This window comes from Panthera tigris, chromosome B1 (assembly GCF_018350195.1).
Source record: "Panthera tigris isolate Pti1 chromosome B1, P.tigris_Pti1_mat1.1, whole genome shotgun sequence".
Lineage (NCBI taxonomy): Eukaryota > Metazoa > Chordata > Mammalia > Carnivora > Felidae > Panthera > Panthera tigris.
Window position 1 is genome coordinate 101,451,884 of NC_056663.1, and position 27,436 is coordinate 101,479,319.

The window sequence follows — 27,436 nt, forward strand, 5'->3', positions numbered from 1 at the left end:
TGGCTGGCTCAGTCAGTTAAGTGTCTGACTTCGGTTCAGGTCACAAACTCACTTTCTCGAGTTTGAGCCCCACTTCGTGCTCTGTGCTGACAGCTCAGAGCCTGGAGCCTGCTTCGGATTCTGTGTCTCCCTCTCTCTCTCTCTGTCCCTCCCCTGCTCGCACTCTGTCTGTATCTCTCTCAAAGATAGATAGATAGATAGATAGATAGATAAATAAATAAATAAATAAATAAATAAATAAAAAACACCAACTAGATATCAGATATACATGGGTCAAATCAAGCCACTCAAAATACAAAAGTACATATACTGAAAACCATATATAAAATCTGTCAACAGAGTAGTAAATTCTCTTCACCTTAAAAGCAAAATTATAAAGTTGAGATGTGTAGATGTTTTCATACATTAATGTTTTAATAATTATTTTTGCAATTAGTGAAAACTCTTTTGCAAGTGAAATTTTTTAGTTTCTATTATCACATCAAACCTTAAGAAAGATTTATGATAATATAAATTTTAACAATGAGGCATCTTAAAAAAGCACAATCAACACATAACTACAGTGTTAAAATCTTTCACCGACAAAATAATGTGTGAATTACCAAAAGGTAGCTCTTACCTCTTTGTGTTTGTTCCTTGAATGTCAGTAAGCTTTAATCTATAAAAGGATCTACATTAAAGCTACAAAATAAAAACTAACTACATACATTCACAGCCATGCAGATAATCTAAAGTATTTCTTTTAAACTATTCAATACTATGTTAATCAGAAAGCCCATGGGGGAAAAAAAATAATAGGACATACAGAAACTCTTGTTTGGCTGTGCTTGTAGGAGATGTAGGAAAATCCTCCAGTCTACAGATGAAGATTCAAGAGAAAGCAGGAAAACAAAAAGGAAGCAAATAAACATTCATACATAAATTAGTTACAGTATGACCAATCATCTGGACTTTACTTATTTCCCACATTAAAATTTTTCCCTCACAGAAACTTTTCAACTTTTTAAGTTTCATTTCCCTTTAATTGAAATCAGAAATGAACAGCGAAGAATAAATCGAGAAAGTCTTAAAACTACTATAGTTTGGCAGTGAACAGTAACTTTTATTTTTCAAAAAAAAAAAGTTGAGGCATCTTGCCTTTTTTTCCTAAAGGCAAGAAATATAGCTATATAATAATTCTTTTAAAAATCTCTTTTATAAATACTATGTACTAGTAAAAATACTAAATACTTTTGTAAGTCTAGAGGCTATTTGAAGCCCTTAAGAGATAACAGAGACAAAAGGTTCAGGAAGCTAGAGTAAATAAAACACCTGAGACAACTGAAGAAATTTGTTTTATTTGCTGCACTGGTTAAAGTAAACCATGGTACTTTAAATTTAGAGCCAGTAAAGGAATCCTGGAACTGAAGGTCTGTAATGACATTTAGCAGCAGCACAGGTTCAGACAACTCTTCTTGCGGACTGTAGGATTTTAAGCATTTTAGGCAAACACTTTTATCTCTCTGAATCTCAATTTATTGTTCTGTAAAGTGGGATAAAACCACCCCAGTTCACAGGACTGTGACTAGGATTAAATAAAATAATCTATGTGAGGCTCCTGGTTCACAGTAGCTACTTGTTAAGATTGCAATTACTACATCATAAGACCCCTTCTCCCACACTGAATGATCAGAAAAGATCTTGTCTGTCATAACTATTGGAATTTCCTGGTCTTTCTAGACTGCTTAGGAAATGCAATCTGGACCACTTAGGCAGCTATAATATAGAAATATACTCTTTGGTTCTTGATTTACAGATCCAAACTACTCCAGCAAGCCTTGTACATCCATTTCAAGGAAATGTTCTCCAAGACCGTTATCACATTACCCATGTGTAAAATATGAATAGAACTGTAACTCATCAATATATGATTAATATTTAATTTTCATAAAGCTGAACAAAATCCTCTATTTAGTCAGTATTTAGCATGACAGATTTACTATAAGATGATAGAACATTAAGTAGTTATAATATTTAGAAAGAACAAATTCTCAAAATCTGACTTAAATTATCAAAGCATATTTTGTTGTTACAGCATAAAGCTGCTCCACTGAGAAGTTAAGAATTAAGGTATACTCCCAAGTGTATGAACAAAGTCAACACTTAAATATACTGATAATAGATTAATGATCTGAATATATTGTATATAAAGGTATCATTATCAGAACAATTCTGAACAGACCCAAAAGCAGAACTTATAAAGAAAAAGGTTAAGAGCAAAGAATCAAAAGAAAAGTGATATGGTATGGTATACCCACTATAAAAAGTTTACCTATATTATTACAAGAGTCTCATAGGCTTTCTAGTGTTAAATTCTTTAAGTGAAAAAAAAATGGCAAGACACAGTTTTGAAACCCAGCACGAATTTGAGTGATAATTACTTAACATAAAATCAAGAGACAGTTTATATTCTTTGACTAAAATTTTGTTTTAACTATTTGAATCATGTGAGTTTTTGCAGGTTGTATGTCTAACTGAAATTTGTGTTGTAATCACTTTTTCTTGTTAGACATTCTTACAACGTACAAGGAGTCAGTTTTTTGGAGGGGTGGGGGTGAGGAGTAGCACACCAATTGTAAAATGGGAAAAAAGTATTTTTTTGAAAACATTTCATGCGGTGATATCCTTAATGACAAAAATCACAGTATCTGGGAACATTAATGTATATAAATCTCAAAACTCAGCAGGTATGGAATTCATCCAGTGAATTTTAAGTTTCCTATACTATAAAACTAAACAAGTTTAAGAAAAGAATGAAAAAATGACACACTTACTGTATATTTGGTGTAATCCCTTCAAGCAGTACAATATTAACCCCACCAATATGAGCAGTGGCACATGTCTCAGTCATCTTTTGATGTAAAACATCTTAAATGTAAGAAAAAAGAATTATATGATTTCTGGAAATAATTGTACTTTGTATTAAAATTGCATTTTATTGGGGCGCCTGGGTGGCGCAGTCGGTTAAGCGTCCGACTTCAGCCAGGTCACGATCTCGCGGTCCGTGAGTTCGAGCCCCGCATCAGGCTCTGGGCTGATGGCTCGGAGCCTGGAGCCTGTTTCCAATTCTGTGTCTCCCTCTCTCTCTCTGCCCCTCCCCCGTTCATGCTCTGTCTCTCTCTGTCTCAAAAATAAATAAACGTTAAAAAAATAAAAATAAAAAAAAAAGTTTTATGTATAATAAAATTTAAATTACTTCAGAACTACTTTTAAAAACCTTTTAGTGAAGGTTTTTATTTTTTTCCTTTGAGAGCAAGAGAGCGTGAGCAGGGGAGGGGCAGAGGGAGAGGGACAGAGACGATCTTAAACAGCCTCCATGCCCAGTGTGGAGCACGACATGGGGCTCAATCTCATGACCATGAGATAATAATCTAGGCCAAAATGCTTAACTGACTGAGCCACCCAGGCACCTCAAAGTTTTTATTTCTATGTACTCATACATACATATTATATGTCAAAACTAGAAATAATGCTAAATACACAGTTCAATATGCCATTCGTGTATTAAAGAGCCTAATGGCTATTGATTTATTTATTTATAGATTTATTTTTTAAGCAGGCTCCAAGCCCAATGTGGGGCTTGAACTCACAATCCTGGGATCAAGAGTTGGATGCTCTACGGACTGAGTCAGCCAGGCACCCCTAGCCTTATGACATTTTAAGTCTCAGAAGTAATACTTAGTGCAGAAAACTTGGAAAATTAAAAAAGAATAGGCACAGAAACTATATAAACTGGCACTCTTGATCCATATAAATGGGAAAGTTCATTTTCTGAAAAAAAAAAGAAAAGAAAAGAAAAGAAAAAAAAAGAAAAGTTGCCAACTAGAAATTTCGGAGAGATGGCATTGGCTTTTTTCAGAAGAGCAGGACTACAGTGTTAGGACATCGTCATACCTTTCATTTTTTCCTTAAGTGTAAAGCTGCCATGAATCCTCTTCAGCTCTGATTCCATTGTTAGCCCACCAATGTCTGCCTCCAGGTGTGTGCGGTTCACCATGCCAATCCCAAACACAATTAGAGTAACATGCTGAGGTTCAGAAGTTACCAAGCTACGTTTCCTCTGTGTCTTAGTCAAACTGTTATTGTCTTGTTCATTCTCAAACACAACTTTACATGTTGGCTCTGTAGGGCTCCGAACTCCTTTATAAATAAACAAAAACATACAGATTTAGCTATGAAAACTGTGACATGGAAGGACACTCCAAACATCATCTTACCTTTCTTCACATGCCAAACCAGCCCTCTTCTTCACCAAAATGATTTTTTAACGTTTTCAACAATTTCCGATCATCACATTGAAAATAAATAATAGAGTCAGATATTGGAAAGTAGGTATATCTCAATCTTTAAGACCATATTGTATCAGGGTAGAAAGGACGGGAAATGGGAAGGCAAATTATCTGACTGCCATTACTATTTTTTTTCCATGGGTGATTGCCAGGTCTTTGGCATTTCAATGATCTACTTATAACATTGAGAAAGCACCTATCTGTTTAAGTATTATTGCTACTCTAAAAAGAAATTTTTTTAATATTAAAATATTCATTACCTGCTGGTCCAAATGTTTCTGAAGATTTTTCCAATATTCCTGTTGGATCAGAGATAAGTGAATAGAAGTTAAGTAATTTATACATATTCTGCCAGCACTCAGCCGAAGGCTCACTTTGTTCTGACACTGTGATTGAATCGGAGTCATCCATATGAATAGTCATATGGTCCACCACATCTTTTGAACCTTTCCTGGACACTTTGGAAGTTCTTCTTTCAGATCTTCCTAACGAATTTTTGTTTCGAGATTCCTTTTTGTTATTTTCATTGTTGGTCCGTTTGTTCTTTGCATTGTTTACTCTATTGCCACCATTCAGACTTCCTCTAGAACTGCGGCTGAAGTCAGATGAGCGAAAATCCCGATGTTTTCTGGTTTTGAAGGTGGGTGTTGGGGAAGCTGATCCAGCTGTGTATCTGCTAAGTTTAATGTCAGTCTGAGTCGCTTTGATGTCATCTATCATGGTACTAAATTGATGAATAAGACGAACCAAAGCCATATCTACATGCTGGCTTATTGACTGACAAGAAATTGTAAAGTTGCAGTGAAAGGTATTATAATAACGCTTGTTGAGATCATGAAAAGAAAGAGCACTGGTAGAGTTCTGAGGGGTGCAAACGGACTTTTCCATTACAACAGCACTGATGCTAAAGGTTTCCAACATTAATGCTGGTTTGAACTCAAGTGGAGGAAGATTCACATGACCTTGCCTAAAAATGGAGGAAAAAAAAGAAAAAAATGGCAAGGTTTTATTTCCTTTTTTCCAGAGCTACACAATCTTTATTAGTTTATTAGCAAAAAATCTCCAAGGTAAAACACGTTATAAGCCATTTAGATAATTTTAAGCAAGAGCTCAAGTTATTATTCACTAGGCCAATTTTTTATAAGTTGGAAAATTCGTCTTCTCCCTTGATCTTATTCCACAACTGACTAGTTAAAATCAAATTTATGTTAATTATTTCAGTGAAGTAATAAAACCTTTTTTCTTACCAATGTGATAATGCACCCCAATGGTATTGGAATTTAAAGTTAATTATAGGTCGATTAGGGTACCTCCCTTAGCCAACCTCTCCCCACCTCTGTTAAATATATTATTTACATATTTAATCTCATTTCATTTAATTTTTTTAAAATTTTTATTTATTTTTGAGAGAGAGAGAGAGACAGAGCGTGAGCAGGGGAGGGGCAGAGACAGAGGGAGACACAGAATCAGAAGCAGGCTCTAGACTCTGAGCTGTCAGCACAGAGCCCAACGCAGGGCTCAAACCCACAAACCGTGAGATCATGACCTGAGCTGAAGTCAGACACTTAACCGACTGAGCCACCCAGGTGTCCCTCCCCACTAATGTTAATAATCATTAAGGTCACTTTGTGGTGCTTCAGCTTGCACAGTCATTGTTATGGTACCACTCTACTGTGAAAAGCAAGGACTGTCCTATATTTAATAGAAAAGACAATGCAATTTCCACATTCCTGTGTCATTAGAAAATCCTCAGATATCTAGACCTGAAACAAAATTTAAGAAAGCTATATTTTTCTATTAATAAATTTCCATAGGGGTACCTGGGTGGCTCAGTTGGTTAAGCGTCCAACTTCAGCTCAGGTCATAATCTAGCGGTTTGTGAGTTCGAGCCCTGCATCGGGCTCAGTGCTGACAGCTTAGAACCTGGAGCCTGCTTCAGATTCTGTGTTTCCGTCTCTCTCTGCCCTTCCCCCACTCACGCTTTCTCTCTCTCTCTCAAAAATAAACACTAAAAAAAAAAAAAAAATCTAAAAGAAAATTTCATAAAAATGTTTAAACTGATTTTGTCAAATTATTTAAAATTTTAAATAGAATATTTCATATGGAAAACATTTTTCATTTAGTCATATGTTGGATACATGGGCATTTTGCTTTTTTTAGTGCATTTTACTTTTAATTTACCACCCTGCAAAAACACAAATTGGATCAAACCAAGAATGTTGCAAAACTTGTCACAAATGCCATGTGTGTCCATATTCTATGATTCCTATATCCATTAGCGAGACCCGCTCAAAGTAAAATTCCAAGTTCACAAAAGATTAGTCAAATCTTTAGTGAGCATAATATTTCCTATTCAAGCAGTAAAGAAATTGAAGAAACTATCTCTGATAATATAAAGAATGAAAGTAAAAGGTAGTTCTTAACTTTCACCATGCTACATTCAGCATTCTTATGTATTTGTTTTCAATGGCTATACTTTAAATATAACTTCTACTCTGTATCTAATAGAAAATACTAAAAGTCTACGCAAAGTTAGTAATAATTGTAAGTAAAATATATAAAATTACAATGTATAAGACCATAAAAATCAACTACTGCAATAGTAAACACATTCTGAGTATATATACAGCAAATGTACTTTGGCTAACCCACATACATGTGCTAACATGGTACAAAACTACACCTAAAAATAGGCCTCCTCATCTATAAAATCAACAGGTTATTAAAATAAGTCTGTTTTTGACAAGTGGAAATTACCTTCTCATTATTAAGATATTAAAAATAGTTTCTCATTAGCACAGAGGAAAACAAAGTTAAAAAAAAAGGTATTATAACCTATATACAAAATTTTACACAAAAAGATCAATAACACAAGACACCTTCTTGCTCTTTTGCCTTTTCTCTCTTTGGCTGTGTCTGAATCCACAATATCTGCTCTAAGGCAGTCCAAAGTCCCTGAAAATGAAAGGTGTTCTCCAAAGTACATTCGGTAGCAGAGTGGCATTGCATCCTGTGACTGAATCCCTGTATGACTCAGAAGAGGTTTAAAAACAACCTGGAAGACATAACACATTCATTAATTAGCTTAACTTATAATCCATCATTTACTGTGGCTTTTTTCTTATCCTAACTGAATACATATATTATTACCACAGTGTGAAGCAAAAAAAGGCGGTGGGGGGGCGGGGGGGAACTTGTACAAAAAATGTTAAGCTCTAATTTTACTTAAAACTTAACAGTATTTTTGAGCACCTCTTGTGTGCCACTCATTTTCAAGTTAATCACAAGGAAGAACATTTCTCCATCCTGCCTGAGTGTCTGAAAGTACAAGAAAAATAAAATTGTGAACTAGTTTAAATTATTCTACTTCCTGTTTTTAAAAATGGCATGTATACTGTGTTTCCATAAAAATGTGGTATATTAGAATAGCTTATCAACATCTTATGTTAATATAAAAATGTTTCATATGTTATATTATGAATATCTGACCTATTTTTAAATGGTATCACTTGGTTATAACAGTCATTTAATATTTATTTCCTGACAAAAAACTTCCTTTATATTTTAAGTACTACACATGCTTATAGAAATACATCACTCTGATTAAATGTCTTGTTAACTTATGTTGTAGTCATGAAGAGCTAACTCAAACAGAAGCAACTAATTTGTTTAGTAGTTGATTACTATAATCAATTTACTTATTCTCTGTTGCATGGTTCCTTTCCCTCCTTCCACATCTAAAATATAGGTGCTATCTATGGGGCGCCTGGGTGGCTCAGTTGGTTAAGCATCTGACTTCAGCTCATGGGTTCAAGCCCCATGAGTCCCTGAAAATGGGACTCAGTTCATGGGTTCAAGCCCCACATCAGGCTGACAGCTGACAGGTCAGAGCCTGGAGCTGGCTTCAGATTGTGACTCCCTTTCTTTCTGCCCCTCCCCCACCTCCATTCACGTGTGCTCTCTCTCTCTCAAAAATAAACATTAATTTTTTAAGTAAAATAAAATATAGGTGCTACCCAGTGCTTTCCATGGCCCTCCCCTAACCCTTTCAACTGTACACTCTCCTTCAGTGATCTTTTCCTGAAAGTTAAATATTATTATTAAAATGGACAAGTGCAATTTATGTATTAAGACTCAAGTCTACATGTTCAATTACCTCTAGGACATCTCATTTGTTTGTGCTTGGGAAGAAAGGCTACTCTTCTAAGGACTAAAGAACTAGAACAGAGAATTCAAACAGTTCTACTGTAGATTGGAACTTTGGGGATAAATTTCTTCTCCCTTTTATACTTGCTTGGGATATTCTTTCTTGCCTTTACTCTTGGATTTGCTCGTTCATTCTAATGGAAAAACTCTACCCTCTTCAAGGTTCAAACCACCCTCTTTCCTAATCTTTGTCATTTATTTATGGCTCCATACCTATCAAAAACTCTGATTCCAGAAACTTTGATTATTGTCTCCTGTTTCTTTTCAATCCCAATTTATAATCCTGAATGACTTCTTTGACCATGAAGATAACTCAACCAACACTTCAGTACAAAGTTATATGACTTCCTTTTCCCCTATAATCTTAATTTCATTTCACCAACTTCCTAGATTGTTTATTATATCTTATCACCACATTTTTCTTGTTATATCTGCTTTGGATCAATGATCTTCTACTCCTATAGCTGAGCTGCTAGGAACAATGAGAGGAGATGATATAATTGCATTCATTGCTACCCTAACACTAACCTAAACTCCTAACCAGGCCCTCAGCACTATCTGACAATCTTTTTAGGGTGTCTGTTTGGTAAGCTCTCTTCCATATTCACTCCAACGTTTACACACATCTAAATTACCTTACAGAGTTTTTTACCATATTATTTAATATTCATGTTTCTAGTAGATTTTAGAGTCTCTAAAACAATATAGTTATCTCTAAAAATATGTATTGAATACTAATAAATACAATTAATGTATTCTATAGGCCAAAACAACAACAAAATTATTTCTTTTCCCACTCTCCATTAAAAAAGAAAATGAAGACCCTAAAAACTACTCTAATGTACTGGAGAAGTAAATCTCAGGAAAATTTTAAAGTGCCTGACACATTTCTTAACATAAATTACCTTCTACTGTAAGAGAAAATTGAAGCTACCAATTTGCAAACTTACCTGTATAGCTGTGAACTGTCTTTATTGCCTTCTCAGTTTCTCAGAGGAAATTCTCAGAGGAAAAAAGTATTTTTTTATGTCTAAAACATCTCTCTCTATAAATGACTGTAAATTCCAATACTCCTCATCCCTCTCTGAATCTTGCTCTATCAGTTTACCCTTCTTTTTTCTTCTTCTGATCAGGACCTTCCTAATTCCTCCTAAGTATCTAACTATGCTTGAGTCTCTCTCATCCTGAAAAAATAACACCTCTCAATAGCCACGGTCCCACTCGCCTACTTGCTTTGTGATCATTCAAACCAAAATAGTCAAAGGGTTTTGCTGTCCACTCCTATCTTTAATCAATTAAATAAAGACCTCCAGAATATTTACCATCGCTTTATCAAAGTCACAACCATCAATGTTAAAAGCCTCATTTACCACTGCATGAACTATTTCAATAACTCATTTTTTTCACCTATAGTTCTCTACTTCAATCCATTAACACATTGCTACCATATAATATTTCTTCTACATGTACAGTTCTAGTCACTTTATTCCTTGCTTTAAAATCTTCAGTGCCTCCCAACTGCTCACTCAATAAAGTCTTAACATAGCACTTAATATAGCCTTCTATATGACGTGGTTAAATTTAGCTTTCTAGTCATGTGTTTCAGTCAATTTGTATCTCCAAATAACAAAGATGTTACTGTATGAGACTAATAACTATATACCACTCTTCTGTTTAATGAACATCTACAAGTGCTAAATTTGCATTTATAATTAACCCATGTACTTTTAAAAGGTTCCTCCTTTTTTTGCATGAAGGCTTTAGGCAGCGAAGCACAGAAAAAAAGATTTGCCCTAGAATTTCCAAGGTGCACATGACTTGGTGGTTCCAGCTGCTAAGTACCATCTAATGAGGGATACTATAATTATGGAAAAAGAGACTGGCTCACCTGTGCATCAGCAAGCTGCACAGCAGGAAACCCTTGGTTGGCTTCTTCTACACCTGCCACATCATCCTGACTAGTGCTATGCTGAGAATGCGTTCCATCCAAAGTATTCTGGTCGCTAGATAAGACAGTGTTGAAATCTGAAGCTGAGGGTATCGTAGGAAGATTGGGTGCAACACCTAACAGAGTAAATGTTCAAAAATAAAACTTAAGTTGTGAGGAAATAAAAACAACTTAAAGGGCACAGCAAAGTAAACTTATGAAGTCTGTATTATAGTAGTATTACCAGACCATCTTAATTGAATGAAGAAAAAAAACCAGCACTTTTAGGTTATTTTAGAGGCATGATTTACTAATAAAAATGAAATCAAACTATAATTTCAGAAAATATTAGTCTTCCTCATACATGAAGTCTGTATTAGAACCAGTCAGTCCAAAGTACAGAATTTTATGGCTAGAATATCTTTGAAAAGCATTTGATACTCCCTCAGCTTTGCACTGAGGCGCAGTCATAGATAGCAGTAGGATAAAAGCAATGGGTGTCACAGAGTCCCACATATAAATTTCTTCCCAACTATGCTTTCCTGAGGCAAAAGAAAAATAAAATGACACTATTTCTTTTCCTATGTACTCCCTTTACCCTTTAGCTCCCCAGGCAAAAGACCCACGCATGATAAAGAGGAAATGTTCTTTTCTGGTTTTCTTAAAATTTCAACTGCACAGTAGTGAGACTAGTTTTAGAAAAGTACTGAGAGCTGGTGGAAGCATCATCCTTCTCTCTTCTTCAACCAAGAGCCAATGCTAAGAACTGGAATGTAGTCATAATTAGAATCGGTTCCAGGTTCAAAAGCACGCCACACACCAGCAAAAACAAAACAAACAAAACAAAAAACCAAAAACTAAAGTCATGTTTCAACCACATTTCATAATTTCCTATTTTCTATATGAACAGAATTTGTTAGCAATGCAAATTGCTGTTACATGGATTAACTTCAGCTGCCCTCTGTAACTAGGACCAAAGCCTATTTCACAGCCTTTAAAAAAAAATTTTTACAAGAAAATAATACATGCATCTAATAAATTTGGGAAAACACCCCCAAAAAAGAAAAAAAGTAGAAAATGAAGGGTGGCACCTCTTCTGTTTCTGGAGATAGCCACCAATATTTCTTTGTGAATTCCCTGCCAGTCTTCTTACTATTTACACACACTCTTTTAAAATTAACAAACTGCCAGGGTTTCTGGGTGGCTCACTTAAGCATCTGACTTTTGATCTTGGTTCAGGTCATGATCTCATGGTTCTGAGTTCAAGCCCTCCATCGGTCTCTGTATTGACAGCATGGAGCCTGCTTGGGATTCTCTCTCTCTGCCTCTCTTCCTGCCCCCCCTCCCCAACTCATGCACATGCACACACGCTCTCTCTCTTTCTCTCTCTCTCTCTCTCTGTCAGTCTCTCTCAGAATAAAATTTAAAAATAAATAAATAAAAATAAAATAAAAATAAAATAAAATAAAATACAATAAAATAAAATAAAATAAAATAAAATAAAATAAAATAAAATAAAATAAATTGCCCTCGTTTCCTCCTCAAGGGCAAGAATGTTATTTTAATTCCTCTTAGTACTCGTTTAGATTTTAATTAAATATTTTAATTAAATACTTAATTACTAAAAAGAGCAAAAGAATGCTAGTTATTATTTCTCTGAGGAACGTGAATAAACTAAAAATATTTTTCTGTATTGTAGGTACATTATGCCATATACTTTGCATGTTTTCATTTACTGCCTTTTGGTATTTAGAAAATTAAACAAGCCACATTAACTGGACATTTTAAACTCTTTAAATTATATACAATCTCACATTTGACATATTTGTCTCCACAAGAACACCAAGTGACTGCTTACGATTCTCTCAACTTGATATTAACAAAAACATTTCATAAATGGGAAAATTTCAACTAAACACTATTAAACATTTCAGATTTTTTGACTATTCCTTGAAAAACAGGATTTTGCTAAAATTTATGTATGCACCTTAGACAGTTAAGCAAAATAACACGTAGCTCAATACCTGTTGGAAGGCTGTTATGTGCAGACTTTGTAACAGGAGATTCCTGTACCACACTTCCACGATTACCAACAGCATTTGACATCCAATTATAGAAACTCACAGAAGACGGCTCAGATAGCAAGGGATGTTCGGATAACATATCAGTGGCCATTGTATTTCCTGAAAATAGTTTTATTGTTTATTATTTATGTATTACTTACATACTAAGGAAGCATAAAATATGATTTATGTAATTAATTTTTAAAAGTCAGGTTAAATTGTCTTTTGCAGATGTTTTCAAACTTACTGCATGATGTTGGTATTTAGATATTAAGGCATTAATAAATGACTTATTTTTAATATAACAAGAAGAAATGCACCGCTAGCTGGTTTTGACATACCATGACTAGGTTGACAGTAATGTCAAATGCTGCAATTTAGAAATACAAATTAAAGGCATGAAGACACCAAAAGTTACAAAGAGAAGAGTTTCCCAAAATATTTTTTCAAAGATTTCTATGTGTCATACATAGATAGATTAGTTATGCAACCAAAGTATAAATCAAAATAAACTTAAGTCCTGTTTGTTTTTAATTCTCGCATAGAAGTAAACTTATAATTGTCTAAACTAAGGATGTACCTGTTCTTGTTAGGGAGCTGCTTTTTACAGCTGCACTACTTCTTTGAGGGGTCCCTTCCAGGAGGTTGTGCAGGCTTGGGAAGCTTCCAGTCAGATAGCTGAGTAGGCTCTCCTTCCTTGGACTCTCCTTAACTGGCATCCCAGCACGTCCAACATGTACTGGAGAATCTGTGGCAGTGTCTCCACTGGTATAGCTCAAAGAATGATATGGGTGAATGCCCTGCAAAAGGAACAACACAGGGCTCTTTCTTTCTTATGTATATAACAATAACTGCTAATAACTGCAACTACTACTACTGTTGCTATTACTGCTAGTTACTATTCACGTTATACCAACACAGATTGTGCTTACTAGGACTACGGTGAATCTCAAGTGTATGTAAAAATGTTTTAAAACGTTATAGTACAATGCAAAGAACAGCCTTTATTATTTTAACAAGGAATTATTAACTCCCTTTGAAATCTGAAGAGTGTGTCTTGTGGCAAGATTTCTATACTGAAATTCTTAATACTGTAGTACTTTTCTTGGTACCCTGATAATGAAAATCTGTGAGAGATTCTCTGTAGAGTTCTAGTATGTCAAAAACAATTTTCAGAAATTCTCTGAGGAAAATAAAAAGTTACAGAACTGCCCATCTCTATTTGCTCTGTCACATCTAAGATTAGAATTTCAGGTCAGTATAAAATAGTACAAGAAAAGCCTATAAAAGAAGAGATCTGAAACAAAGCACTGCAATTCAATTCTCTGGAGGATTTTTATGATCCATAAACAAAGGACTGTTTGTGGAGAAAGGAAAAATCATCAACCAAAAAAAACCCTGAAACTGACTAAGGAGTTGAGAGTTTAAAAGTATCCTCCTTCTAACTATGCTGTAGAAATAGAGTAAGCCTAATATTCCAAACTTAACAAATGTATACCAATCATTGAATTGTTTAATTAAAAGAGCAATATGTACACAGAATGAAGACTTTAAAAGCACAAAAAGATTATTCAATAAAAAGTATCCCCTCACTCCAGTCTACTATATCCCTTCCCCAAAAGGTACTATTTCTTATCCTTCTTTAAATAATTTATGACTATACAAGCACATACACATATTTATCCTTTTTTTTTAACACACAGATACACATTATCCCATATTTTGTGTTTACTTTAATCCAGCACTCTGGTGACCATTCCATATCCACTTAGAGATCTCCTTTATCTTTTAAACACAATTTTTTAAGTCTTCATAGTATACATCTGTATCAGGGCACACTAGTTTATTAGTCCTCTAATGATTAGTCATTTATGTTTCTTCTATTATTTTCCTATCATAAACAGTGTTGTAAAAACATTATTGGATGTGTGTCTTTGAATTATTAGAACATCCATTTCTTTAGAATGAATTCCTGGACATGAACATACTGGGTAAGAGAAGATCACATTTTAAGTTTTGATACAAATTGTCATATTATTCTTCCAAGAGGTTGTGCCAGTTTACACTCCCACCAGTAGTGTAGGAGAGTGTCTGTTTTCTCATCTTCACCAACAATATACACTATTCAAATGTTTTACTGTTTTCAATCTGACAGGTGGAAATGGAAATCTCATTTTAATTTACATTTCTTTAATTGTAAGAGGGTACATATTCACATATGTATATACATTTCTATGTGAACTGCCCATATACCATTTTTCCATTTGGTTTTGCTCATTTTTCCTAATGATTAGAAAAAGATCTTTATATATATGAGGAAATTAGTCCTTTGTCATATGTCTATTTTGTTTATGATACATTATTTTTTTCTGTGTAGAAACTTTATATTTTAATATAAGCAAAATTATCACCTTTTACCTTATGGATTCTGGGTATTAATATAAGTCTATACCTAGATTTTCAAAGAAAGTTAATATATTAACTGTCGTTTTCGTTGCTCAGAAAAGGAAACTAACAAAAAATACATAGCCCATGACAACAACAAATAACTTACATTCTTACTATGTGCCAGGTATTATTCTAAGCATTTTCCATATATTACAGCTATTTCTTACATTGACTTTCTGGAAAAAGTTATTACTGTAATCTCCATCAGACAGATAACGAAACAGACACACAGTACAGGTAACTTGTTCAGTCACAAAGCAACTGAGTGGCAGAGGCAGAATTGAAACCAAGGCTGTCTGGCTCCCAAGGTGGTCCAGCTCAACAGTGTAAATAAATTCATAAAATAGCCTAACCCTAACTGTATATTAAATTACTAATCATGTTAATTTCACCATAAGGATATTTATTATTATTGAATTATTAATTACTGAATATAGAAACACTATTTGAAGATTTAAATTTAAATACCTAGTATTTGAATTTGAGATATCAAAAATTTAGATCTTCTCTGGAAGACTACTCTAACTAAAAATAGTAATAATAATGTACCTTTATTTTTAATGCAGAGTCACTATGAGTATGAGTCTTAGAAAGTTTCCTCATTATTTCAGCTCCAGTTACAGGTCCAGAACTACCAGGTGGAGGCCGGTTGGCTGTTCCTTCTAGCAGCATTGTGTGCTCACTGACTGTGGCTGAAATAGTGCAAAAGAATATGTAGGCTATAGGTTATTAGACATTTTCTTGAAACATCAACACCTAGTGGTGTAACTACACTCAACTTTACATACGCCTTGAATAAATTAAATTTCCTTGAAATTAATTGTGGAATAAACTATAATATTAATTCACATTTTTCTTTTACTCTCCCAACCCCAATCTTCTCATTCATCTTAAAAAAGGAACAAATAACTTCTATTCAGTGCCTCCACAGGCCACCCAAATGGTATAGAGATAAAAAAACAATTCAACTAAGCTGCAAATACATAATTTTCAGATTAACCTAGGCATTTGAAGATAACTAATTAGAAGAGATGTTTATTATAGTATTCTTCCAATTTTCAGGTAGACTTGAAATCCAGCCTATTATTCATAGCATATTCACTTTTAAGTATAAAGTTTTTTTAAAAACAACAACAAAAAACCTGGGTAAAGATTTTTTTCCAAATTTTTATTTAAATTTTAGTTAGTTAACATACAGTGTACTATTGGTTTCAGGAGCGTAATTTAGTGATTCATCACTTACATATAACATCCAGTGCTCATCGTAAAAAGTACCCTCCTTAATGCCCATCACCCATTTAGCCCATTCTCCCCACCCATTTCACTCCATTCACCCTCAGTTTGTTCACTATAGTTAAGAGTCTCTTAGGGTTTACTTCCCTCTTTATTTTTTCTTCCTCTATGTTCATCTGCTTTGTTTCTTAAATTCCACATATGAGTGAAATCATATGGTATTTGTCTTTCTCTGACTGGCTTATTTTGCTTAGCATAATAAACTCTGCTTCCATACATGTTGTTGTAAATGGCAAGATTTCATTCTTCATGATGGTTGAGTAAAATTCCATTGTATATATATACCACATCTTTATCCATTCATCAGCTGATGGACATTTGGACTCTTCCAATAGTTTGGCTATTGTTGATAATGCTGCTATAAACATCAGGGTACATGTACCCCTTCGAATCTGTAGTGCTATTGCTTGGGTTGTAGGGTAGTTCTATTTTTAACTTTTTGAGGAACCTCCACACTGTCTTCCACAGTGGTTGCACCAGTTTGCATTCCCACCAATAGTGCAATAGGGTTTCCCTTTCTCCACATCCTCACCAACATCTGTTGTTTCTTCTGTTGTTAATTTTAGCCATTCTAACAGGTGAGAAGTGGTATGTCATCATGGTTTTGATTTGTTATTTCCCTGATGATGAGTGATGTTGAGCATCTTTTCATGTGTCTGTTAGCCATCTGGATGTCTTCTTTGAAAAAATGTCTATTATCTGTTTTTTCAGTGTGAAGTTTGATCAGTTCTGTATAGATTTTGGATACTAACCTTTTATCAGATATGTCATTTGCAAATGTCTTCTCCCATTCTATAAGCTACCTTTTTATTTTGGTGATTGTTTCCTTTGTTGTGTAAAAGCTTTTCATTTTGCTGAGATCCCAATAGTTCATTTTTGCTTTTGTTTCCCTTGTCTCTAGTGACATCTCTAGTAAGAAGTTGCTCCAGCCAATGTCAAAAAGATTGCTGCCTGTTCTCTTCTCTAGGATTTTGATGGTTTCCTGTCTCACCTTTAGGTCTTTCATGCATTTTGAATTTATTTTTGTGTATGGTGTAAGAAAGTGGTCCAGGTTCATTCTTCTGCATGTTGCTGTCCAGGTTTCCCAACACCGTTTGTTAAAGAGACTGTCTTTTCCCCATTGGATAGTCTTTCCTGCTTTGTTGAAGATTAGTTGGCCATATAGTTGTGGGTCCCTTTCTTGGTTTTCTATTCTGTCCCATTGATCTAAGTGTCTGCTTTTGTGCCAGTACCATACTGTCTTGATGATTATAGCTTTTTAATATAGCTTTAAGTCTGGAATCGTGATGCTTCCAGCTCTCCTTTTCTTTTTCAGGATTGCTTTGGCTGTTCAGGGTCTTTTGTGTTTCCATACAAATTTTAGGATTATTTATTCTATTATTTTATTCTAGATGCCGGTGGTATTTTGATAGGGATTGCATTAAATACACAGATTGCTTTGGGTAGTATTGCCATTTTAACAATACTTATTCTTCCAATTCATGAGCATGGGATGCTTTTCCATTTCTTTGTGTCCTCTTCAATTTCCTTCATATGTGTTCTACAGTTCTCAGAGTACAGATCTCTTGACTCTTTAGTTAGGTTTATTCATAGGTATCTTACGGTTTCCGGAGCAACTTTGGAGATTGATCCCTTGATTTCTTTTTCTGCTGTGTTATTATTGGTGTATAGAAATGCAACCGATTTCTGTACACAAATTTTGTGTCCTGAACTTTGCTGAATTCATGTGTTCTAGCAATTTTTTTGGTGGAGTCTTTCAGATTTTTTACATAGCATACCATGTCATCTGCAAATAGTGAAAGTTTGACTTCTTCATGGCTGATTTGGACGCTTTTTATTTCCTTTGGTTGTCTGATTGCTGAGGCTAAGATTTCCAGTACTATGTTAAATAGTAATGGTGAGAGTGGACACCTCTGTTTTGTTCCTGACCTTAGAGGAAAAGCTCTCAGTTTTCCTCATTAAGGATGGTATTAGCTGTGGGTCTTTGTATATGCCCTTTATGATGTTGAGGTATGTTCCATCTATACCTACTTTATTGAGGGTTTTTATCAGGAACAGATGCTATATTTTGTCAAATGCTTTTTCTGAATCCATTGAAAGGGTCATGGTTCTTACCCTTTCTTTTATTAATGTGGTGTATCACATTGATTGATTTGCAAATATTGAACCACCCCTGCAGCCCAGGATTAAATCCCACTTGATAATGGTAAATAATTCCTTTAAGGTACTTCTGGATTTGATTTGCTAGTATCTTGTTGAGAATTTTTGCATCTGGGTTCATCAGGGATATTGACCTGTAATTCTCCTTTTTAGTGGGATCCTTGTCTGGTTTTGGATCAAGGTAATGCTTGGCCTGGCAGAATGAGTTTGGAAGTTTTCCTCCATTCATATTTTCTGGAATAGTTTGAGAAGACTAGATATCAAATCTTGTTTAAATGTCTGGTAGAATTTGAGAAGCCATCTGGCCCTGGACTTTTGTTTGTTGGGAGATTTTTGATATATCAATGTTCTGAAAGCTCTAATTTTAAGGCTACTGTCCTTTTCCATGGTACTTGTAATATTTTTTTCAAAATATTATATGATAATTCAGTATAATTGAAAATGACATGTCATGATAACAAAAGAAAACCTCTGAAAAAGCATTAAAGTGTGCACATATAATTTTGAAAAGCATATCTACTGTCTGTGTTCTGGCACAGCCATTATGATGATAAAATTACAGGCTGAAAGCATGACTCTAAACATTACATAAATACATAATCAACCAGGCACCAGGTAAAATTCAAAGGCTTCTTTAAAAGACTATGTCATAGACAAGACAATGAACAAATACAAATGTGAATTTTAAAAGAAACTTAATGTGCTTCACGCAAAACATTCTAGCTATGGAAAAATGTCTGTTATTGTACTGGATAGATTAGGAGAAGTCTATCGTATTTTATGAAATTAAATATAAAACTCAAAAGTCAGTATAAAAATTCCAATATTATCATCATTTATTTGGACTAATACAAATCATACTTATGTAATTAAGCCATGACAATTTCAAATTTTGGCACACAAATGATTAAAATTATCACATATACTATGTTACCAAGGTGTAATATCTAACTAAAATATTTACAGATTACCTGCATCAAATTCAAATTCTGCTCCATCAGCACTGGTGTCACTTTGAAGACCACCTCCATTGTCCAGCCCAAGTCCATCTTCATGTTCGTGATCCACAGCTGATTGAGGTTTGAGGGGCTGAGCTGGTCGATGTAAGCTAACTCCTTTAAAGGCTGGTGTCACCACAATAAACTTCATCCACTGCCTTGCCAGTGCAACTAAACCTTTCTTTAAAGTTACCAAAGCAGGAAGTCCATCACTCTGTAACAATAATGATTTAATAGTAAGTTACTATTTAAGTGCTTTGCATACATTTATTCATTTAAACCCCATAACTCCCATTTAGAGATGAAGAAGCTAGAATTTATGTGTTATAATCTGTTCAAGGTTACAAAAGAGATCATTTCAAACTGACTATAGAACTCATTCTCTAAATACAACATTGTATCTTTCTGTCATAACACATTACCAGGTGAATAAGAAGCTAAACATGAGGCACAAAATTGGGATTCTCCTTAAGAAGCATTCAGTCCACTGTACCTTTTTTACTCAATTGAGGAAATCAAATGTATTCTGAGCTACCTGGAATATTCATTAAACAAATAGAATGAAATTATTCCCTTCAAAGATTAGGTAACCACCACTATTTTAACATTAAAAATAAATAAATTACTATGGTTAAATGCTGAACACAGTTGAATTTGTAACTGCTTTCAAAGTTAAAGGTATTATCAGTAACAATTACATAATTTAGAATATACTTTATTCCACATGGTGATGATTTTAAGAAAGAAAATTTGGCTAATTCCTAATTTCCTAAGAGGAAAACATCCAACTCCTCTCCATCCCCTTTCTTGTAATTCCTTGTGTTGGGAGAAATGCTCTGATTGAAGACAGACATTTATTAGACAGCAGAAATCACCTCACTTGCTTTCTGAGGAACATCAGATCTCTTAGCCTGTCCTTTAATTCTTAGACTCAAGTAAGGAGAGCCATCTTGTGCTTCTTCCTCTTACATATAAAGCATATCTTGGCAAAGCATCCATACATAAGAAATGCCTGGTGGCATTTCAGTTCCAGTGTCTCTGCCTATGAGTAGATGGGCAAGCTAGCCTTGCACTGTGTACCTCCAGCCTTCAATTTCCAGGGTAGGAGTAGAAAGCACTATACTAGTCTCAGGTCTAAGTACCTTTTTCAAATCCATCATTTACTAGAGATTCTCTCATTGGAGGTTATCATTAATAAATACTGATACAATGATCCCTAATTTGGCTAAACTTCTCATGCGTTTTCTATTGACCTAAAGCTTGGAGAGAAGAGAGATCCTCAAGTTCTAAACCTCTAATGATGACATGTTATCTTCTGTAGTGCTTTTCTAGAGGCAGACATATATTGTATTTATTTTGTATTATTATACATTCTCCCCTTAACCATTAATTAGCCCCTATTTTATTAAACATTTCTGTGAAATCTGATGCTGGTGATTACTTTTTGCTTGAAATTCTTTAAACCTTTGGTTTCTAAGGCATTTATTCCTGATTCTCCTACCTGTTACTTTCTCTCCTCAGCATTCTGTGTAGCTCTATCCACCCTCTCGCCACCCCACTTTAATTTTGGTATTCTTCAGGGATCCATTCTGGACCAGTTTCTCCCTCAACACGCCATCATCCCTAGACGCCATCATCCCTAGAAGTTTCATCCATCTAGAAGTTTTCATCTACAGCTTCTAACACTTTCATGTTGGCAACTCCCAAATCATTCATCTGAGCCCACTGTTGTCTATAAGCTGGTATTTCTAATTGTATTTCTCCTCTAGACTTCTCATCCATATCTCAAACCCCATGGATCAATGAATGGCTCCTCTAAAGAATAGAGGCTTCTTTAAAACTAACCTATGGTTTCACATATGGTTTCCATAACTCACCATTGTAGCATCATCAATGATGGAGTAATTTGCCTGGTGCAGGTAGTGATGTAGTATATTACACAGCAAACATGAAGGATTTTCTTGGAGAAAACGTGCAACTTTTGTAAGTCTGTTGTATTTACTTCTCAGTGGAAAATGTACACTTTTATTCTGAAACAAAGCAAAAACAACAGATTTAGAGTTATAAAAATCAAAGACAGTGCAAATAGAAGATATCTAGTAATCAAGAACTTGCAGGTCTGATGTTTTCCAACAATGATGAACAATAAGGGATCATGTTCAATAATAAATTCTGTATGATACCTTGTATTGTTGAAAGACATACCTCTAATGCTTCTGTCATTATGCATCCCATAACAGCACAAATTCTCAAAGTGCCCTCAGTTTCTAATTTGTTTAAGGATGATTTGAGTTGATCAATGGGAACAAGCCATGCACCAACAGCTGGAGTTGCAGTGCTTAAAAGGTTCAGCTGCCTTTGAATATTAAAAAAAAAGAAAATACAAAAACAAGTGTCAAGATTTGTATTTCAAACAATAACCCATACTTACTATACTTAGTGGCTATTTTACTTAGGCAAAATTTCTTTTCCTTTTGGTTACCAGATACATTATGGACATATAAGTAGAAATGCCAAGAACAGATAATAGGAAAAAAAGAAAAATATTAAAATCTATTAGAGGTGAAAGTAAGAAGTGCCTGGTGAGGTGACATATAAAACTAAAGACCTAGAAAAGAAAAAGAGTCAAACAAGAGAAGAATAAGGTCTATAGAAAGCATGAAAGTAGGAAATATGGTAAGAAAGTGGCAACCCTAATGCTAGATATATCAGAAAAATAATTTAAAAAACATGAGACAGAATTTTATGTTATTTAAAATAAAGTAACATCAAGGAATAGTACTACATTTTAAAAACTTTTTACCTAGAAAATGAATGTGTAGGAGATCTCACATTGGTGGGAGCTGCAAAACTAAACCATATTTCCTTGATGGTCAACTTCATGCTACATGAATCTGGAGGTGGAGGCATCAGAGGTAGATCTTTTTTCAAATCATCAGATTCAACTCCTTCATCCTACATAAATTCAAAAACCAAAAACTTAGCTCCTTAAAATCACTAGTGCAAAGGTTAATGTTTTAAGCACAAAATCTTCCCAACAAAGCAAGTTCTACAGATAACACCTTTATATAAAACAGTTAACATAAACCCTGCTCAGCCTGATTCTGAGAAATATCTAGAGACCCTTGAAGCTCCAAGGATCATAGTCTGAGAAGCCACTGCACTGTAACAAACCATAAATCAAGAGATCTTAGAACTGAAGGGTTTCTCATGATCACTTCATTCAATCACATTTGTTTAGAGATGTTTAACTGTTATTTTTTCCACGTGAAGAAAGTGAGAGAAAGAGGTTTGGTGATTTGCCAAAAGGTCATACAATATTAAGTAGGAGAATGAGTGATAGAATTAAGGTCTTCTGCTTCCCACCACAACCTATTTTCCATTCCAGTTTAACAAAATACTTTAAACTTCCAAATAAAGTGCCATAAAAATAGTGTAGTCCTTGTTCAAATAAATAACACTCTACAATCAAAAATTCTGAGTTATCTTATATGCTAGCAGTCTGAATCAGTATTAAGAAATAGAGGAGTATTTTTTAAATGTATAATCACCACTCTTTAGAATGCAAGGAGGTAAGAATAATATTAAGGAAACAAAAAAGTCTACAGCCTGTAATGTCTACTTATAGCTCTCTGATTCACTTGTGATCAAGATGAAGAAAAGACTGACATTTTCTTGTGGGATGATTAAGGAATCTAGAGTATCCACAAAATAGTTTGAATCCTAAGTGCTAAAAAAACAACTTGAACCATAGGCAACAGTAATTTTAAAGTTAGCAGGCACTAAATATAAGTCGACATTCCTTATCTGCAATTCTAAAATTACAATGTTCTGAAAAATCTAAATATTTCTGTGTAAATGTGGCAACAAAATTTGATCTGAACTGGTGATGGGCTATTTATCCCATTTGGCATTTTTATTAGTGTTGTGCTACATAAGTATTTAAATACTTCAAGACACAGTGCTATCTCAGATTCTACTAGGCGTTTGTGTAACATATAAACCACACACAGTTATTACCTTTCTCTTAAAGGAAAAAAAGTCTGAATTCTCAAATACACCTGACCTGTGGGTTTCAGACAAGGCTGTGAGAAGAAAGTCTCCAAGAACTCAAATTTTAAAAAGGGAAGGGAGCTTGTAGGTAATAAGCAACTAATTATAATAATATGTGAAGCAAAGCAGTAATACACTTAGATTTAGGTTGACCGAATTTTGGGCACCTATGGTATGTGTAACTGATGACAGCTAAAGGCCAATGCATGTAATTTGGGAGCTCAGGTGAAGCATAACCGATGGGCAAGAGTAGTGTCATCAAATTATGGAGCAGGACTAGGAAATGAAATAAATCAGGGAGTGGACAAATAGCAAAAAAAGCAAAGTAGCCAAAAAGAGAACGTGGGGTGAACACCCACATTTAAGGACAAAGAACTGAATAAGGACATGGACCAGCAAAAGTCAGAGAAGCCAAAGTAAGCAATGTTACAAAATTTAGAGATACTCAGCAAGGAGAGTAGGATCAGAGAGATCAAGGAAGACACCTGAGTTTCTGTCAAGTATATTAGCAGGATAGAAGGACAAAGAGAGCACAGCTGGTTTTTCCCAGTTCTTTTGTCCAGTGAGAACCTATTGGATTTTTTAATTTCCTTAATTAAAGTGCTAATTCCCAACCACCATTCAAATACTTCCAAAGACCTCACAAGAAAACTGATTAAACTCTTGAACTATGCCTCAAATCAAAATAAATGTTTCAAAACTAAATTCCTAGAAACCTGGGGTTCAGAGCTCATTATGCCAATGGATACTGGATATCCATGACATTTCTTAAAAGGTGGTTTCTTTCCTCTTCAACTGGTCTAATTTTCAAATGATTAGAAGTATATGTATATATGTGTTTAAAAACAACATCTATCAAGTTCTTACTATGTGCCAGACACTGAGTTAAACCTTTCATATGTATTATCTCCTTTAATCTTAAAAAATTAGAAGGTCAATATCATTATAACACTATACAGATGAAGAAACTTCGGAGATGAAATAACTTGCACCAATCACTGGTACAACTCTTCTATAATCTAGAATTTTGAATATTTTCATTATTGCTATTATTCATCATGACATTCTACCATTATAAAAACAATAAATGAATTGCATATAAAATCCTTGAAACAACATAAAAACAATGACTACTTTTCTGATATTCTATTAATTTAATAATTCAACAAATATTAAGTGCCTAATATGAGCAAGGTATAAAGCAAAGCACTACAGCAGATACAAATAGATCTATGGTATGGTACCTACATTTCAGAACTTACACTCTAGTAGTAGTATATAATCACCAAAATACTTTGATTACTATTTAAGCAAAATCTAAAATATGGAAAGAGAAGCAAATATACTCCAGAAATTAACTCTGAATTGGGTGTGCAGTTTTCTGTTATTTTTCAAAGCGCTATTACTATTAAAAATTCACCAACTTGTTCATCTGAAACAGAATTTCCATTTAAGTCTGAAGAAGGACTTATTCGATCACAAGGAAGATTATCATCAGAAACATCAGTATTATAGCCACTGCCAGTTGGAGAATCAGAAGAATTATTGGATGTCAGCACTCCACCTCTTTCTGTGACACTAGCTTTACCCATAATTCCAAACGTATTATATAAAACAGCACCAGATTGTCTTCCTCCTTTAAAAATGAAAGAATATATTTATTAAAAATGGTAGGTGTATAAATGCTGTACTCTACAGTATCCATAAAGATAGAAACAAAAAATAAAAATTCATGAAGATATTCTTTCTCATCAAAACTTCTCCTTATCCATAAAAGTCACATAAGAATAGATTATCAGATAAAGAATTGTGGGCATATAAAATTACTATCATACATGACTAAACCTAAAGTCTTATATACAACTCAGCCTTCCCTTTTTTTGTATATTATTCAGTAATATAAAAGAAAACAAATGTAACTGTAAGTCAGTGTGTCTCACTGAATAAAGGATTTACTGTATTTTCATCCTGCAAATCTCTACTAATCAAAAATCCAGTTTACAAAGACACAAACTTTCAAAAGCTGGGTGGCTTTATATTTTATTCAAAACTTTCTTCTGAACCACAGATTTTTCTGTTCAACCACTGATGCTTTGTATGTCTACATGCTCTGTTAGTTTTGAATCACACAACGAAGGGAAAGTTCCACTTATGCAATTGGGATGGAGCACCCACCCTGGTTAATAGTCCCACATGCCACACTTTCTGCTTAAATATGCTGATTCAGGTTATTAAAAATCACAATCATTCAAAACATTTCAGCAACATGGGGCCAATTTGTCCCTCATTTAAGCAGAATTTTTTAAGAATGCTTACCTTTTATGGTTAAATTTTCAAGTCCACATTCAAACATTATCCAACCCCATTTTTCTTGGCTGGGACCTATGCGAGTCACATCTGGAACAGCTTGCTGATCAGTTTCATCCACAAAAGTAAACTCATCCAACTCTTCAAGAGTAAATAAAACTTTGGATTTCTCAAAAGGAATAGCAGTGATGGCACAGGTACCAATATCTACTATCAAAAGAGAACAAGACGACCATTTTTAAAGACAGAGAGGTTTGTATTTAAAAAAAAAAAAAAAAAAGAAACATTTGGCATATCTTAAAAAGATATCTTAATACTCTGTCAAAAAGAAAAATAAATGAACCAACCAACTTCTAAATTAATGCCTAATATCTTACTACTTAAAAAGTGCCAGAATCTCACTGAAGTAAAAGGGAGGAAAAGGGATTCCACAGTTAACAAATAATTGCTCAGAGGCAGAATGAATTCATTTCTGAAAGATTATAGGCACTCTAAAAATCTAAAGTTAAATAGCTCCTGAATAATTCAGTTTCATGGTAAACTATTTTTACATCATCATGTTAGAAAAAAAATTATTTTAATTAATTACCCAGCTTTAGGAAAAACATTAGAAAATAGGAAAATTACAGCTTTTACTAAAAGATTACTTTATGGTAACACATTTTATATAATTACAATTCATAACAGACATTGCCATAATAATTCCACTGCTTACAATATGCAATATGGAAACTAACATCCTGCATGCCTGGCAAAGGCTTTTAGTTTACTTTTTTCATTTCTTTCTGTGATTACAGCTAAGAGAGAAAAGGGAAAAAAAAAAAAAGGTTTAAAAAAAAACACGTAAATTTAGCACTCAGAGATAAACTTGTTTACATTTGAATTAAATTTCTTTCTAGCATTTTAGAGATTATTTTACAAACAAACCAGCTTTGGTTCCCACATTTCAAGTAACAGTAAACCATGATAAGTTCCTGAGGGCATTAAAAATTCTTCAAAGATACTATTTTAATTGTTACATAACATCCCATCATACGAAAACACTGTATTTTGCACTTATGATTAGAAAGTCTTCCCTTGTCAGAGACTAAATGTTCACTTACATTTTTCTATGTTTTTCCATTATTTATTTTTTCATATTTGCCTTTAATTCCATGAACTTATTCTGATGTATGATATAAGGTGAGATTTAATTTAAATTTTACTGACATTTTTGGATTAGGTAATTACTTGCATAAATCAAAGATCCAAAATGTGTGAAAGGGTATGCCATGAAAAGCTCCAATAGCACACTTGGACATCCACCTCCCCTCCCTTTAGGTAACAAATGTCATTAGATTATTGAGAATCCTTTCACAGATATCTTATGCACATATAAAGACAATTACATTTTTTTTAACATTATGTTTTTTACATACGCTTTTTTACACTATGTTTTGTCTTTAATGACTTTTTTCTACATAGTGTGCCTTTTAAAATTCTATTTAATTACTTCTTACAGTCTCTACAACACCCAAGTGCAAACTGGTTACCAGTGCAAACTAAGCCTTTTTATATTTAAGCCACTGTATTTTGTACCAGCTCTAGGACAATAGATCTCAGGCAACCATGAAAAGTCTCTTTATTTGGAATCCTCAAAATGCTTTGCCCTCA

The 27,436-nt window shown here is 34.1% G+C and overlaps 1 protein-coding gene across 12 annotated transcripts in view; it reads right to left on the bottom strand.

The window, feature by feature from the left end:
- The window catches only part of KIAA1109 (KIAA1109 ortholog), a 214,937-nt gene that overhangs the window by 75,949 nt on the left and 111,552 nt on the right, over window positions 1–27,436 (bottom strand). For 8 of the 12 annotated variants that reach the window (XM_042983961.1, XM_042983959.1, XM_042983962.1 and 5 more), the window contains 15 exons: window positions 25,793–25,993; window positions 24,901–25,112; window positions 22,227–22,378; window positions 21,629–21,779; window positions 21,301–21,453; window positions 19,397–19,637; window positions 15,522–15,664; window positions 13,105–13,324; window positions 12,486–12,644; window positions 10,423–10,598; window positions 7,208–7,383; window positions 4,589–5,295; window positions 3,934–4,179; window positions 2,814–2,907; window positions 806–856 (listed from right to left, as the gene is read on the bottom strand). In XM_042983961.1, coding sequence (XP_042839895.1) covers window positions 806–856; window positions 2,814–2,907; window positions 3,934–4,179; window positions 4,589–5,295; window positions 7,208–7,383; window positions 10,423–10,598; window positions 12,486–12,644; window positions 13,105–13,324; window positions 15,522–15,664; window positions 19,397–19,637; window positions 21,301–21,453; window positions 21,629–21,779; window positions 22,227–22,378; window positions 24,901–25,112; window positions 25,793–25,993 — 3,082 coding nt within the window. The remainder of the gene's footprint in view (window positions 1–805; window positions 857–2,813; window positions 2,908–3,933; window positions 4,180–4,588; window positions 5,296–7,207; window positions 7,384–10,422; window positions 10,599–12,485; window positions 12,645–13,104; window positions 13,325–15,521; window positions 15,665–19,396; window positions 19,638–21,300; window positions 21,454–21,628; window positions 21,780–22,226; window positions 22,379–24,900; window positions 25,113–25,792; window positions 25,994–27,436) is intronic. The other 4 variants (XM_042983968.1, XM_042983964.1, XM_042983970.1 and 1 more) reach the window with 2 other exon arrangements.